The sequence below is a fragment of the Cebus imitator genome, unplaced genomic scaffold (assembly GCF_001604975.1).
Source record: "Cebus imitator isolate Cc_AM_T3 unplaced genomic scaffold, Cebus_imitator-1.0 Scaffold9, whole genome shotgun sequence".
Classification (NCBI taxonomy): Eukaryota; Metazoa; Chordata; class Mammalia; order Primates; family Cebidae; genus Cebus; species Cebus imitator.
The window spans coordinates 7,673,729-7,691,047 of NW_016107324.1; the positions used below are offsets into that span (position 1 = coordinate 7,673,729).

Genomic DNA, 17,319 nt, shown 5'->3' on the forward strand with positions numbered 1-17,319 from the left:
ATGGCAAGTACAGGTGTAGGAGTAGGTTTGAAAAAGATGGGAAAGTTAAGGTCAGAGGGAGACATGGCGTTTTACAGTAAAGAGAGAAAATTGTGCTGTGCGTGCTGTGGCGCAATCTTCCCTTCATATCTCATGGAGAGTCCTTCAGTAATGACTCAATGTTACTTTTTACTGAAGATCATGTGAGATGTTTTTTCATTCTGTTTCTTTGTTATATGACACTGTATGGAGATGGGCTTTCAGGTGAGAACAAAGGGCTAACTCTGTAAACACACACACGCGCGCACGCGCGCATACACACACACACACACACACACACACACACCTTACACTTCTCAGTTTTCCAGGTGATGCCAAGCTATACCACGAGTAGAAGGAGCTTGCCTGCTAACCTGGATATTTGTCTTTGGTGTTCTTAGAACTTTGTGCCCATCTTTACCCAATTCCCATAGACCTGTCACAGTCTCCAGTGGTTCTCCTAATGAGATTCATATATTCCAGGGCCTATGCAAGGAGAACAGTTAGGGTTTGGGAAGAAAATTTTAAAAAAATATGCACAGGCCCCTGTACACACACAAAATCATCCTTTAAAATTTCTTTTTTTGGGTATGTTTTACAATGTACATGCAAAGTAGAATTGCCAAATAATAAGCACTGCTTTGCAATGACAGCATTAGAATTGTAAATATCATTTGAAAGGGTCTAATTAATGGATTTACATATCTTTTTATATTTTAGGGAACTGGACACTTTAAAAATACAGATTCCTAGACTCCCCTTCAGTCCTACTGAGTCAGCATTGGGTGACTGTTAGGGACAGGAATCTGAAGTTTAACAAGCTCCTAGGTTTACTCTGAAACAGCCCACTCATGGCTCTGCTTTTCACTGAAATCTAACTCCCTCATTTTCCTATGAGGAAAAGGAGGACCCTAGAAGTAAAGTGACTTTCTGAGGCCACAGCATATGGGTAGCAAAGCCCAGACAGGACCATAGTCTTCTGTCTTCTAATTCCATGCTTTTTCCATCCATATTTATGTAGTTGATTTTCAAACTCTGGGCAGAGTTTTCTAGCATTTCCTAGACTCTTCCTTCTCCTATTCTATCAATCTGGATACTTCCCCAGTTTTTTTTTTAAATCTGTGGAAAGATATCCAGTATGATTTCATTAATATCATTGCTAGCAGAATCATGCAGAAATTCGAAATGTCAAGCTGTAGCACAAATGGCTTGAGTTCCAGATGGAACTCACAGGGATCACATTTTCAGTCTACGAAATCATACCAATTGTGATTTAAAAATACAAAAGCATTCAAGCTTTTGTAGATGAGAGAAACTTGAAGAACCTTTGATAAACCCTTTTTCCAGCATAGATGAATGAGAACAGAGTGGTCCTAATAATTAAAATACAGAATTTAGGGGAAGAAACAAATTTAGGGAGCTGGCTGACATATTAGTCATCTATTTCTGTTTTATTTTTTTATTTTTGAGATGGGGTATTGCTCTCTCGCCCCAGCTGGAGTGCAGTGGCACAATCTCTGCTCACTGCAACTTCCACCTCCCAGGTTCAAGCGATTCTCCTGCCTCAGCCTCCCAAGTAGCTGGGATTACAGGTGTGTGTCACCGTGCCCAGCTAATTTTTGTATTTTTAGTAGAGGTGGGGTCACACCATGTTGGCCAGGCTGGTCTTGAACACCTGACCTCAGGCGATCCACCTGCCTTAGCCTCCCAAAATGCCGGATTTACAGGCATGAGCCACTATGCCTGGCAGTTACCTATTTCTGTGTAACATATAACCTCAACATTTAGTGGTTTCAAACACTACACATTTATTATCTCATTGTTTCTGTGTCAGAAATGAGGCACTGCTTAGCTAGATGACTCAGGCTGAACGTTTCTCACAGATGAATCAAGGTGTTACCCAGGGTTGCAGTCTCATCTGAAGACTTCCAAGCTTGCTTGTGTGACTGTTATTAATAGCAGAATTCAATTCAGCAAGGGCAGTTTGGACCACTGGCCTTAGTCCGTCACTGGCTGTTCGCAGGAGGCCTTTGTCAGTTCCTTGCATAGGACTTCTCTGCAGGGCAACTCACAATATGACAGCTGGCTTCTGTTAGAGTAGGCAGGCCGGAGGACAAGAAAGGACAAGCAAGATGGGCTCCTGAGTCTTTGTGTAACTTCATATTGGAGGTGACATCCCATGGCCATTGCCATACTCTACCTGCTAGGAGAGAGTCACTAGGTCGGGGTCATCCTCCAGGGGAGGGGATTACCCCTAGGCATGAGTACCCAGAAGAGGGATCTTTGGAGGCCTTTATAGAGGCTGCTACCACAGTTGAGTCTGAACGCCTGTGGGAGGACTAGGTGGAGGCACCAGCAGGAACTTGGACATCTGAATTTGAAGCTCTAGGGAAATGTCTGGGCTGGAGATTCAGATTTGGGAGTTAGTAGTATGTTATGAGCAAGGAGTGAAATCATGGGAATGGATCAAGTCAGCCAAGAAAAAAATTTTTTTAGATATCCAGCAACTACTAGTATGTACTAATTACTAACTTTTTAGAGAAAATTCAGATCTAGAGTAAAAACAAAAACAGATGTAGGAAAACAGAAAAGTCACTAACCAAAGCTACTTGTTACTCATAGCTTAATAAAGGCTTTCAGATTGGCCATGAATATAGGGGTTAGGGCAGGTGGAATTTTTTGGTATCATTAGAATACTAATATCCTGAAGAAAAAGGGCATTATTTACAAAAATTATTTAAAATAGATGACGAAATGAAATATGGAAAGTCTCCAGATGAAGAAAACTAAGGTCTAGTTTGCCTTTCATCAGATTTAAACCAAAGATCAGATGGATCTCAGTGTTTTCAACATGTTTTGGATTATGGATATTATTAACATTCATATAATATGATTAATTGTGGTCATTTAAAGACTGACTCCTACAGGCCCACAATACCCCTCCTCTTCATAAACACGTAGCTCAGGGTGTGTCACAGAGACCTTGGAGAGCTGGAAGTATGTCACTGTGAAAGATGGTGACACACCCCGCATGTCCCCTTTGGCCCATAATCTTTCCTCCCTCTGTGCCTTGGACTCATGCTCATCACTTCCGCCTGGAATGTTCTCCCCATGAAGCCAAATCCTACCCTCCCTTCAAGGCGATCCTCAAATCCCATTTCTTCCATTAAGTCTTCTGACTAGACCACCCCACCCCACCCTACCTCTCTCCCCTGTGGGTCCCTGTCCTGGTGCCAGCCACTTTGGAGAGTCACGCCTAAGCCAGCTTCTGTGTTTGCCTATTTCTTTAACTCCAGAAGTTGATAAACTGTGGCTGCATGGAGCAAATCTGCCCCCACCCCCTGTTTCTACATGGCCTGCAGGTTATGAGTAGTTATTGCACTTTTAAATTGTTGAAGATGATCAAAAGAAGATTTCATTACACATGAAAATTATATGAAATTCAAGTTTCAGTGTCCATAGACCAATTTTTATTTTTATCAGTAAAATGCTTGTGGAAATTTGTTTTCTTTTGCTTTATGGTTCATGAAGCTTAAACTATTTGTTATCTGTCTGTCACTTTATAGAAATTTGCTGACCTCTGCTATAAGCATTCATTTTCTCCCTCCTGAGAGACAGCAGGATGCAGGACTGGCATGTTTTGGTGGCTTCTGTAGCATCTCCCACAGTCTGCAACCCAAGGCTGGTGTTTGGTAACACTTGTTGAATGGAGCTAAGAGAGAGTGTTTTTAATTTGTGATGGATACAATGTTATGTCCTTTCCTGCTGTCCAGGCCTCTTCTTTATTCGCCTCTGCTGTTGGGCTGGTATCTGTTATGTCTGGTAGAAAAAATGACAGGGAATACCAGGGTGGGTCACAGAACTCATGGAAAACACAAGTGAAATGAAGTCTGGGAACCAGAGCTTTTGTTTTGGGTGGAGAGCAACTGTTTGCTTTGGGGGATTGAGGTAATGAAAGTTATTTCAATAACATAATTCAACAGTTGTACATGCTTTCTGCCAGAAAGATGGCTAGGCAGACCTCACCCAGGGACCCCATCCACAAAATGCAAAGGTTAAACACTCAAATGCCAAACAAACTGTCCTCCTTGTTCAGCAGAAGATGAAACTATACATCCACCACAGTAACCACCACGTAAAAGGCACCATATGGAAAAAGACAAAAGACAAAGTGAGAAAAAACAAGGTGGCTGGGATTATGAAAAAGTACTTTAAAAGTCTATAAATAAAGTATTTCTGATAAATTTTCTGAAAAATGATGAAAATGAAAATAATTCTCATTTTTTCCAGCATGTAAACATTTCCAAAGGTAAATGTTTACCTTTTATTAACCTTTTTTCACCTTTTGCCCTCACGACACTGGAATTTTACATTGAAGTGGGAATTGCTCAGGATTCTTGGTATAACATACAAGCACAAACATACACAAATTTTCCCTAAAACAAAGGTCTATTTATGTCATCTTATTCTATTTATTTATTTTTATTACATTTTAAGTTCTGGGGTACATGTGCAGAATATGCAGGTTTGTTACAGAGTTGTACACATGCCATGGTGGTTTGCTGCACTCCTCAGGCTGTCATCTACATTAGGTGCTATCCCTCCCCGAACCCCTGCCCCCTGAGAGGCCCCACTGTGTGCTGTTCCCTTCCCTGTGTCCATGTGTTCTCATTGTTCAACACCCACTTACGAGTGAGAACATGCGGTGTTTGGTTTTCTGCTCTTGTGCTAGTTTGCTGAGAATGATGTTTCCAGCTTCATCGATGTCCCTTTAAAGGACTATTTATGTCATTTTAAACTGCTCTTTCTTAAACCTTACCCTCGCTGAAACTGTAAAATGGGAAGAACATTACTAACCTCACACTTGACACAGTTCCTGCACTAAGCAAAACCTTAGTTTATGGTAGTTGTCACTGTAAGGACCTCCAGCAAAGCTCTAGTTCCTATGATTCTTAGGGGCAGAGATGGCATCCCTACACCGGTGAAGCTGCAGCTTCCAGCACAGTGTTTGGCTTTCAATCAGAATTGGTTACGCAAATAAATGAACTAAACAATCAAAAAAAGAAGTGGTACATACATAGACGTACTATTTATGCTGGCAATCAGGCAACTGAATTCTACCTTCACCTCTTTAAAACTAAGTTCCACTCATTCACATCCCCTCCCAAGTGGGAGAAATGAGACAACTGAGGCACAACGAGGCAATATGACACACCAAGATTCTGTCAATTGCTGAAAAGGTTTAGGCCTTTCTTTAACCCAGAGAATGATGAGGAAGAATCGCATGAGGTTTTATAGTTGACATCACGTCACCACCTAGAAAACAAGTTCATTCAACAAATGTTTATGAAGCACCCATTTTGTAAAAGGAATTGTGCTATATTATGAGGGAACTAGAAACTGAAGCAGAGAGGCAGAGCTATTGATTATGGCAGCTCTCTTGATTCTTTCATTTCCTGGGGTGATCTTGGTGATCATGGAATCCTGCATGGATCTTGTAGCATGGAATAAATGAGGCTCTCAAGTAAGATGCAATGTAGATTCAGGCAGCAGTGAAACTCAAGGGAGGAAATCTTAGCTTCCCAGAAGACACGAGAGAAGTATTGTGGATACTGGAATGACTCCAGTTTGCATCAACCCTAGATCTTGACTGAGATTTTGTGGCCATAGATGAGGTGGCAGTGATGACACGAAATGTTTCCTCGATTTGTCAAAGGCATGGTTTTAATTGCAGCTCTGCCTCCCCTCTTGGTTTTATGAATTTGAACGAGATTCTTAACTCTTCTGAATGTGAGTTTTTTCTCTAATATTGAGAAAAAATTATTTTCTATTATAAGGTTTCAATTATTTATCTATTCCTACATAGTAGACCACTCTAATAATTAAGCAGATTAAAACAACAATGACATATTTATTCTATGGGTTAACTGGGCAGTTGTGTTTATTTGCTGGGCTCACACATGTGACTACATTTAGTTGGTGGCTTGGGAAGAGTCTTGATGTAGCTGGGAGAGTTGTGGCTGTCTCTCACCACATAGTCTTTCATCCTGGACTTCTTGCAGGCCTAACCATCTCAGGGAAACATCTAATATGGTAAAAGAAGAAGCAGCAAGATTTCTTAAGGCCTAGCCTTGGAAGTCATACAGTGTTACTTTCATGATATTCTACAGGTGAAAGAAAAATATAAAACCAGCTCAGATTCAAAGAGTTGAGAAACAGACTCTACTTGGTGGAAGAAGATAAGAAATATTGTGGCTATGTTTCTTAATCTACCAAAAGTTGTGATAAAGATTAAATGTGATTATGTATGTGAACATATTATTTTTCTCTATATACATAAGTAGGTATAGTTTCTGGTAGCTGTGACATATACATTGTATTTTTATAACTACAAAATTCTACAACACTCACTAAGAGTCAGAAGCCAGCTTTTGAAGATATAGTTGGTTGTATCATGAGCGATCTATTTGCCACCATCAATGGCAGGAACTGGGGTTACAAAAAAGACTATTTAGCTTTTTATGAAGTCATGATTTAGTTTGCACAGGAAGACCTAGAAGGTGATTTTAGAGTATGCTTCTTCCAAGTAAAGCTTGAAAATGCTTTATTTCAGTAAGCTCTAAACATCCTTGAAAATTCTTGAGATGGTGTAATAGACATCTGGATTTGTTTTTTTTTTGCCCCTAACAAGCATTAATGCCTTTCAATTTTTGGTGCATGACCAAATTAGTGTTTCTCCCATTGTTTATAGATTAACTTCTTTCCCATGGCATGCAGTCTTGTTGGGACTATCCATCAAGATACTCCGTCATCCTTTGGCCAGGAATGTGCCCAAGTTCCCTAAACAGCTACATCAAAAGGACCCTATCCTTTGAATTTGAACTCTAAAAGAGGTGACAAAAGGACCAAAATGGTTGGAATTGATTTACTCACATGGCGTCACCCTGAAGAGGTTCTCTGCTTACCATTATCCCAGAACCGCACTACTCATTTTATCCCAAAGTCAAGTTCAAGAGCCAGCTCATAACTTGATAATAATTTAAAAAGTCTTTTTTTTTTTTGCTTAAATTTGCCATAACTAGTTTTCTTGCTTGTAGACAAAGAACCTTTGCTGACACAGATATTTACACAGGAGGTATAAAATGATGAGTGGCTTGAAGCTAAAAATGCCACAAGATTTCAACCCATCAAACAACAAACAAAACATTTGTGTTTTGTCATAGTTTTTAGGACACTAGCAAGTTTCCTTGAATAAGGAATGCAACCTTGTCTTTAAGGATCTATCATGCACCTAGGAAGAGTAAGTACAATGGCTACAGGAAATACACACATATATACACATACATATACACACACACACACACACACACACACACACACACATATATACATATACACATATTTTCTGTAGCCATTGTACTTACTCTCCCTAGGTGCATGATAGATCCTTAAAGACAAGGTTGCACTTTCACACTGTTGGTGGGAGTGTAAATTAGTTCAACCATTGTGGAAGACAGTGTGGCAATTCCTCAAGGACCTAGAAATAGAAATTCCATTTGACCCAGCAATCCCATTACTGGGTATATATCCAAAGAATTATAAATCGTTCTACGATAAGGACACGTGCACACGAATGTTCATTGCAGCACTGTTTACAATAGCAAGGACCTGGAACCAACCCAAATGCCCATTGATGATAGACTGGACAGGGAAAATGTGGCACATATACACCATGGAATATTATGCAGCCATCAAAAATGATGAGTTTGTGTCCTTTGTAGGGACATGGATGAACCTGGAAAGCATCATGCTCAGCAAACTGACAGAAGAGCAGAAGATCAAACACCGCATGTTCTCGCTCATAGGTGGGTGTTGAACAATGAGAACACATGGACACAGGGAGGGGAGCACTACACACTTGGGTCTGTTGGGGGGAAATAGGGGAGGGTCAGTAGGGGGTGGGGAGTTGGGGAGAGATAGCATGGGGAGAAATGTCAGAATATAGGTGATGGGGAGGAAGGCAGCAAATCACACTGCCACGTGTGTACCTATGCAACAATCTTGCATGTTCTTCACATGTACCCCAAAACCTAAAATGCAATAAAATAAATTAAAAAAAAAAAAACAAGGTTGCATTCCATACACACACACACACACACACACACACACACATACATACATATATATACACATACACACACACACACACACACACACACATATATATTTAGGTTGGTGCAAAAGTAATTGTGGTTTTGCCAGTACTTTTAAATGTCAAACACTGAAATTACTTTAGCACCAACCTAATAATTCAGCATAACAACAGAAGAAATATCTCCAATGGTCAGTGCCCGACATGGTGCTTGGCATATAGTAGGCATACTATAATCATGTATTAAAATTAATGAAGTATTAAGTGAATGATTCAGCTAATAAGTGCAGTGATGTTAGAACAAGAGAGACGGGCATAAGCTAACACACCTATGAACAAGAAGGAATTTGAGCAGGGTTTCTTAGGGTGAATAGAATTCTTTGAAATAAAGAGATGGAACCAAAGAATTCTAGCTCGTGGACTTAATTTGCAAAGAGTGCAAAACCTATTTAAGAAGAAAAAGGATCTGTGATAGGTTTAAGGAGAGATGGGCCCTCAATCATCTGGCATCAAGAAAATCTTATTGCAAAGACACAGACTTTTATTATTCGTTACTGAATTTTGTCATAAGTAGCATCCTACTCTATGTTGATTGCCTAAATAGTGGGAATATTTCTTATATATTTAAAAATGCATTTAGCTTTAAGTAATCAAGTTCCCTCTATTTCCCCTTCCCCTGTAGATCTTCCACCATTGTGGTCATGAGACTTATTGCTCAAGGAAGAGAATATATGGCTTGGAACTGCCATTCAGTGAGTGTCTTTCCTTTACTGGAGAAAGAGGCCAATGAATAAAGAGGTTGTGAGGAAAAGCAAAAACCATATTAAAGCATTTAATCCAAATCCCTCCCTTGGAGGTGAAAGTTTGGAAGGTGGAAGGTGGTTTAAGGTTGAGTTAGAAGTAATGGAAATGTCCAGATGTGTTGGAAGAGGGGACTTGCAGGGCACCAGGATTTGTCCTTTACTTCTTGGGCAGAAGCCTTAGGAAAGGCTTGTGCTTGGTTGCTGCTGTCCAACATGGCACTGAGTGTAAGATTCTGGGAGAGAGGGCACAGCATGTCTTGCATGCTGCTAACAAGGAAAGAATGCAGTCTTCAGATTCCCCCATGGGTGCAGAGCAGCCCAGAACACTGGTGGGCAGGACAAGGGTTCCTGGATGTCCAACAGCCCTGCTCTCTCCTGATCCATGGTGAATTCTCCTTTTTCCAGTGTGAATTCCTTCCTTACCTCTCCCTACCTGGGGAGCTGTAAAAAATATCCATGTGCAGGATCCATTACAGACTACTCAAATCAGAAACTCTGGGCATTGGGGCCTGTGTCAGATTTTTTTTTTTTTTTTTTGAGACAGTTTTGCTCTGTTGCCCAGACTGTAGTGCAGTAGCACAATCTCTGCTCACTGCAACCTCCACCTCTCAGGTTCAAGTGATTCTAGTGCCTCAGCCTCCTTAGTAGCTAGATTTATAGGCATGCACCACCCCACCTGGCTAATTTTTGTATTTTTAGTAGAGATGGGGTTTTGCTATGTTGGCCGGGCTGGTCTTGAACTACTGGCCTCAAGTGATCTACCCTCCTTGGCCTCCCAAAGTGCTGGGATTACATGCTCAGGCATGAGCCACCATGCTCATCCTGGTATCAGAATTTTTTTTAAAGCGTCTCATTATTTTACTGCATAGCCAGGGTTGACAACTGCTATCCTAAGTAGAGTCTAGTAATGTTTTAGGCTTAAGTTAAATATCACGTCCTCAGGGATCCCTTTCCTGCTCAGTCCTAGCCTAGGTCAAGTCCCCTTGTTATATATCCTCCAAGCAAGCACCCAGTACTTACCCTTTTTGGCAATTAACTATTGGGTCATTATTTGTTTCAAGTTTGCCTTTCCTTGTTGACTATCTGCTTTGTGAGGGGAGATGCATTCCTGCCTTGTTCACTAAATTGTTGAAGTCAGTCTTGTTCAAATTGTTGAACCTGCCTTGTTCAAATTGTTGAAGTCTGGTTCAACAACACACTAAGTGGTACACAGTTCGTGCTCAGTAAACACATCTTGAATGAAAGATCTCCTTTACTCAGCCAGGAGTGTGTAACCAAGGCTCCCATTCATGAAACTGCTAAGAGACCTTTTACAGGTAAGACCTTAGAGTGGACCACATACATACCTACAGGACTATAGCTTTAGATCAGCTCATAGTTCCCACAGTTTTACTGTTTCATGTATCATAACAGTTCAGCATGTCCATCATCGCCATTACAAACCTGTGTGGTGGGCACTATGAGTCCCATCTTATAATGGGAAAGAAATTAAATAACTTGCCCAGTTCTCTCCACCCTACTCTCTGGGCCCCTTTACAAACGATTACAAATAAGGAAAATCCCTTCAACAGGATGCATTCCCAGGGTACCTGTTTGTGCTGAGCTCTTATTTCTGGCTTGCCGGCTGGCTGGTGGTTGCTTGCGGGGATTTTCTGGGGGTCTCCAGTTACAGCAGCCAGGACCCAGTGCGCGACTTCCGGCCTTCCTAAACCGTTACAGGGTGCAGGCATCATCTGGCATTATTCATATAAGGATGCCACAAATACTATACCTTTCAAAGCCACTAAATTCACTGTGCCATGCATACTTGGGGAGAGGCAGCTGTGTGTGTGAGGGGCGGGGGGACGGGGGGAAGGATGTAAGTAGAGTCCTCCAGATGAACCCCAATCTTAACCTGGGCTGGGCAAGAGGACCATCCCTTGACCACTCCCATCCTAAATCCTGGGTTCCAACATTTACAGGCCCCTGGATTGGACTCCGACTTAGAAAGAGCAACCTGGATTCAGGCCTGGGTGGTTTGAATTGAACCTCGGAAGAGCCACGTCTGGAGTGGGCTCTCGACACCCGGGGTAAGAGGGGGCGGCGGAGCCCTCTCCTCGGTCAGCACAGCAGCCGCTGCCGCAGCCGCTGCGGCAGTCCCGGCCTGCGACGCACCCTGCCTTAGCCTCCCGGCCTCCGGCGTCTGCCGAGTGTCCGGCGGGAGAGGCGCAGGGAACGCGCTACCCGGAGGCGCGAGCAGCGGGCACTGGTCTCCTCTCGGGCCAGGGCCTCCGGGGCCGCCGTCTCCAGCGCGCATTCTTGGTGCAGGTGGCACGGCTTTCTGCTCCGGCAGGGCTTCCGCGATCACTGGAGAGGCTAATCTCGGATCTAGACCTCCCAACTGCCGAACCGGCTAAAACCGCTACTCCACCTCTTCCCATTTCTCTCCTCCCCACCTCAAGGCAAAAAGTCCCGGGTCGGGCAGGACCTGATCACCTCTGCCTCCTCCCACTGCGCTAATCCTGTCGGCGAGAGGCCCCGCGCCGAGGCGGTGGCTGGCAAAGGGGAGTGGAAAGGGAGGATGGATGAGGCCGGGGGGTGGGGTGGTGATGAGGGGGATGAAGGAGGGGGTGTCATTTTCTTTTTCTTTCTTTTTTTTAAACAAGTATTTCTCTCGCGAGAAACCGCTGCGCGGACGATACTTGAAGAGGTGGGGAAAGGAGGGGGCCGCGGGAGCTGCGGCAGAGACTGTGGGTGCCACAAGCGGACAGGCGGCCACAGCTGGGACAGCTGCGAGCGGAGCGGTGGCTGTAGCGGCCAGGACCGGGAGCAGTCGCCGCCGCCTCCTCGGGAGTCGGAGTCGCCGCTTCTCCAGTGGGTGCAGCCGGGGTCCCGACTGGGGTCGGGCGGCCACCGGGGCTGGAGCTGCGGCCACGGAGGCTTTTGCGTTTGCGCCGCGCGGTGGGCAGGGACGGGGACTGGGGTGAGGGGCTGTCCCGGAACGTCCACAGCTGGCGCTGGCCCTCCCCTGCCTGACAGCTTCCTGGCCCGGGGCTCTTGGTGCCGGGCTCCGCGTCAGATGTTCGGAGGGCGGTGGCAGCGCCCGGAGTCGGCGGGGACGGCGCGGCGGGCTTCCAGCCCCGCGGAGAGGACAGGCTGAAGAGTGGGGCGTTCAGAGCGCGCATCGCGCGCAATTCGTGCCACTAGAAAAATAAACCCAGAGAGCTCACCCTGGGCTTAGGACCGCCGGGGACATGGATACTTTGCGCTGCGCTCTTCTGGCGGCGCCAGCGAGGCCGAGGGATCGGCTGGAGTTGCTGCCGCTGGGGGCCTGGGGTTTCCAGCCAGCTGTGGACCAAACGGTCTTCCCTTACCCAAATTAACTGCGCCACGCGCAGGCGGCGCACGGGTTGGGCTCGGTAATGGGGACCGCGAGGCTTCAGCATCCCGATGCCCTGAAAATCTCCCCGCCTCGGGGATTTGTCTCTGTGTTGCAGCTGGCAGGGGCCGCCTGAAGTGGGAGCAGCGCCTGGAGAAGGCGGGAGGAGCCCGGCCTGGGGGACTGGCGGCAGGAGAGCGGGACCCCGGCTGCGCGGTGCGCTTCAGGGCGCAGCGGCGGCCGCAGACCTAGCCCTGGGCGCAGCAGGAGGCGGCGGGAGCCGGCGGCGGCTCGGCATCATGCGGCGAGGGGGCCTGCTGGAGATCGTCCTGGGATTTACCGTGCTTTTAGCGTCCTACACGAGCCACGGGGCGGACGCCAATTTGGAGGCTGGGAACGTGAAGGAAACCAGAGCCAGTCGGGCCAAGAGAAGAGGAGGCGGAGGACACGACGCACTTAAAGGGTAAAGAAACGGTTCCCTCCTTTGGTGTGGGTCTCCCCTTCCCCGTCTCCCAAGTTTCAAGATCCAGAACAACTGGCGGGGTGATTCTCCCTGTGGAAGGCTCCCTGGCAAGACCTCCTGGGGGCACCTTAGAGGTGCTAGGGTTGCTTAGCCCTCACCGCGTTTGTAGCTAACCTACCTTGCTCCTACTCCCAAAGATTTCTGCCTCAAAGGAGAGGACACGATTATAAGGAACCTTGGGCCATTGTTGAGGCAGATTTTGGGAGGCAAAAAGGGTTCCTTGAGGAAGAAGGGGAGGAGTTGCGAGTGGGAGAAGAGGAGAAACCCATTCCTTTTCCTCAATACCAATTCTGGTTGTGTCTAGAGGAAAGTCCTTTCCTTGGGGCCATCTTAGTAGATGCTGTATTTAAAAGGGGGCAAGGAAAGGAAGGGATTCCCATGACAGTCAGAGGAGAAATCAAACAGTACTTGACTCTCCAGTAAATAATGCTTGTTAAAATTAAAATTGGGTTTTCTGGGCAATGCTTCCTTTCAGATGTCTACACTGGAAGCATAACAGGGCAAGTGGTTCTGAGAACTGTTTTTTTGGGGTTGTGTGGGGCTATTTCACTGGAACAGCAATGCTGCTGTCGCTGGCCTCATCGAGGTATTTTTAACCAGTGGTGTTTGCACATGCAATTGATTCATTTCACTGGTTTCCCATGCCCCCTATTATACATGTTTCTGCCGGAAAGATTTAAATTAGGCAGGTTGACTAAGGGTTGTCACTTTCCTGTATTGAAGGACAGTGAGAATACATTTCCTTAAAGGCTTTTCAGATTGAAAGATAAATTTTTCTGCAGTTGTTTAAGTTAAAGTCTCCCTGGAAACAGCAGGATGGATTGTAAATGACCCCTTTTATCTTCTTAGAGGAGCCTGTTAAACAAACCCAGACAGTATATATAGGGAGGTTTTATGTTGATTTCTTAACCGTTATCACTGATGCTCTTTTCCTGAGTGGTTCTGTAGCTTTATTATATGGCTCTGGGTCACCAAGTGATGGTGTCCAATTCGATATGTGGCTGATCATTTCACTTATTCTTTTTTGTTGTTGTTATGGAGTGTTATAGTCATGTATATGTAGTAAAATTTGTGTTTGTATGACCCAGGTATGAGAAGAAAAAGTGCAATAAACTGAACAGACCAGTTTTTGAGTCCTAGTCTGGAGTAGGAACAAGATGATTGTAAGAGCCAAGCGCATAGGCTGTGATAAAGTAGCACAGAAAATAGGATTAATTCGGTTACATCTTGGCCTTTGTGGAAAATAAACCCAGAATTCCGATAACGTTGGAAGGAAATTTGCTTATCATGGTAAGCCTGACTGTCATCAGACAGCAGATGTTTATTGCCTTGTGTGCAAGGCACATGGCAAGTTCAGTAAGTAGACTGAAGCTCCGATTCTCCTGTGTCCTCAAGAAGACCTCATTTAGTCCAGCGTTCTTCCTTCAAAAACATATTTCTCTTACATAATATTATCTTAATATTTATTCTGGTAACATTGCTCCTATGTATAAGGGCAGTGGGGGGTTAATTCTGTGGCTGAAGATCTGCAGGGAGGTGTGAGGCCTGGTCAGATATTTGTCTCATTTCTCTGGGCTGTCACCAACTAGTGTGTTTCCTGGGAGGCACAGACCGAATGTGAAAAAAGAAACTAAACTTTACTTCGTTGCTTAACAGGATGCCACACTTATACTCACACTAGTGCTTTTTCTGTGGAGTTTTACGTTTGTTTGTGATTATCGAGAGATAACTCTCTGTGCTTCTCACAATATTGAATCATTAACACAATCCTTATCCTATTGCAAACTATTTATAAAGCCTTCCTAAAAACAGGATATTAATAGAATTGTAATTATGTGTGCTCCTAATTCTCATGTTAACTATAAGATTTTATAGGCCAGGTGCGGTGGCTCACACCTGTAATCCTAGCGCTTTGGAAGGCTGAGGTTGGGAGTTTGAGACCAGCCTGACCAATATGGAGAAACCCCACCTCTACTAAAAATACAAAATTATCCGGGCATGGTGGTGCATACCTGTAATCCCAGCTACTTGGAGGCAGAGGCGGGATAATTGCTTGAGCCCAGGAGGCAAAGGTTTCGGTGAGTCAAGATTGCACCACTGCACTCCAGCCTGGACAATGAGAGCGAAACTCCATCTCAAAAAAAAAAAAAAAGATTTTATAATAAGTGATACACACACACACAGTGGTGAAAATAATGACTTAAAAATATATACAATTAAAAGTATTTCCCTGCCACCTTTCAGAGACCGTTTTCTTGTGTATTTTTCTATAAATCTTATAGGCATATGTATACATGTACAAATACACATATAAATATACATATATACATACACACATATATATGTGTGTGTAACCTTTTTAATACATGAAATATACTGTTCATACAATTTATGAACTTTTTACTCACTTTTTATATATCTTTAATTCATCTGTCTATTAACTTATGTGGCTCTACCTCATGCATTTTCTTTCTTTCTTTTTTTTTTTTTGAGACATGGTCTTGCTCTGTTGCCCAGGCTGGAGTACAGTGGCGCAGTCTCCGCTTACTGCCTCCACCTTCTGGGCTCAAGTGATTCTCCTGCCTCAGCCTCCAGAGTAGCTGGGATTATAGGTGCGCATGCCACCAAGCTCGGCTGTTTTGTATATTTAGTAGAGACAGTGTTTCGCCATGTTGGCCAGGATGGTCTCAGACTCCTTTCCTCAAGTTATCCGCCCACTTCAGCCTCCCTGAGTGCTGGGATTACAGGCGTGAGCCTCCGCACCCAACCCCATTTTCTTGTATAGAATCTCATTATGTGGCTGGAACAGTTCCCTAGTGATGGCTCTTTAGATTACATGAAGTCTTTTGCTATTACCAACATTCTTCTACATACCCGTGTTTACATACACATGTTTATATGTGGTATGGATTAGTAAAAGTAGAATTGCTGGATTAAAGGCTTTCCCATAGATTTTAAGCAAACACCAAGTCTCATGTTAAATTTGAATAACATTTAAAATTTATTCCCTCTGCTTATTGCCATTACAGTCTCATATGAATAAATTCTTTAACGGTGCCCTGCTGTATAAATCATCAGAAAAAGCAGCTATGTGTTACATTTTTCCAGTTATTGCTTAAAATTTCTGTTTTTGCCTGTTAAAATATTACCCACTTCAGAACTAACCTCTTTGACTACAGTGAAATCTGTTTACCATTCTGATTGGAAAGGCACAGTTTATGAAGTGAAAGTGATTTGTAACCCCCAAGTCTGCCTGTTGCCCAGTTGGTGGCAGCAACTTTCAGCACCTCACTAATCTTTCCTCTAGTTAAAAGGTGCTTGAAACTCATCAGTATCTGCTGTGCACTGGTTCCGTCTCCCCAGCAAATACTGCCTTCTTGTTTTTCTCTAATGTGGCAGGTGACTACAAAATCTGCCTTGGTAGCCTTCTTAAAACACGTATATATTCCTTGTCAACTCCCTCTCTTCCTGGATTAGAAACCTGTCTTATTTTCCCCTCACTGGACCTGTAGTCCCAGATTGTCTTCCTCTCCTCACATCCTGTTGCAGGTGTTCTTTTTTTTTTTTTTTTTTTTCTCTCCCCACTGGGCAGCAAAAGTTGTTCCACAGTGGAAATTTAGGCATCCTCAAATTTCTTCCCAGCTTTTGCTGTGTTTTCTTAGAGTAAATTGCCAATTTCTGTTTTTACAGGAAATCTTTTTTTTTTTTTTTAATGGAATCAGTGTGGTCCCCATTCACTCTGCAAAAATTATATTTTTCTTTATTTTCAGATGAGAATTGTTCAAGTTTCAAAACTCTGTGAAATAATAAATGTATAGTAGTTTTCCTTTGCTTGGGCATTGCTTGACATGTGAAATGGCTTTATGAAAAACAATAAAATCCTAATGTTATTTGTTTGAATTTTAATTCATAGGAATTTTTCTCAGCTAAATTCTAAACTATAATTAGGCAAAAAGTGTGGGAGACAGTCCAAAAAAAGAAAAAAAGATGCCCAACACTACTTGAATAGCAGTAGTTATGCACCATTTATTTATGATTGCCTTATTGCTTTAGCTCCCAAGTAAGGAAATATTACTGTTTCCTGTCAAAGGGAAAAGTTCTTTATGGTGAGATCTCCTTTCCTAGACCTTGGATAAGATGGATTGAGACTTCTGCCCTTGTTGCATGGTTTATAGGTACATGAGACCAGTTCTGTTTGACACAATTTGTCCCCTTGTGCATGATTCCTTTTGGTCTTTGTTTATTTGTTTATTTTTTTCCAGAGGTCTTGATGCCAGAAAAATACACATGGAACAGTTCATACACAGGGTAGATTATGTGATGGCAAACTCCAAGGGATTAATTACATAGAAGTCTGTTATTAAAATAAAGAACTGAAATAGGGAATACAGAAAAAGTTCTGTAGACTTTATAAGGTTCATTTTACTTTATAAAGGGGACCTTAAGACTTCATCTGAAGTCAGAT

The 17,319-nt window shown here is 43.5% G+C and overlaps 1 protein-coding gene across 3 annotated transcripts in view; it reads left to right on the top strand.

Annotated features, from left to right (window-relative positions):
* Nucleotides 1-11,622: 11,622 nt before the first annotated feature.
* FBN1 (fibrillin 1) overlaps nucleotides 11,623-17,319 on the top strand; it is a 235,950-nt gene continuing 230,253 nt past the window's right edge. Inside the window, exons 1-2 of one of the 3 annotated variants that reach the window (XM_017545034.2) lie at nucleotides 11,623-11,826; nucleotides 12,450-12,794. In XM_017545034.2, the coding sequence (XP_017400523.1) occupies nucleotides 12,631-12,794 (164 nt within the window). In that variant the 5' untranslated portion in view covers nucleotides 11,623-11,826; nucleotides 12,450-12,630. The remainder of the gene's footprint in view (nucleotides 11,827-12,449; nucleotides 12,795-17,319) is intronic. The other 2 variants (XR_001830020.2, XM_017545044.2) reach the window with 2 other exon arrangements.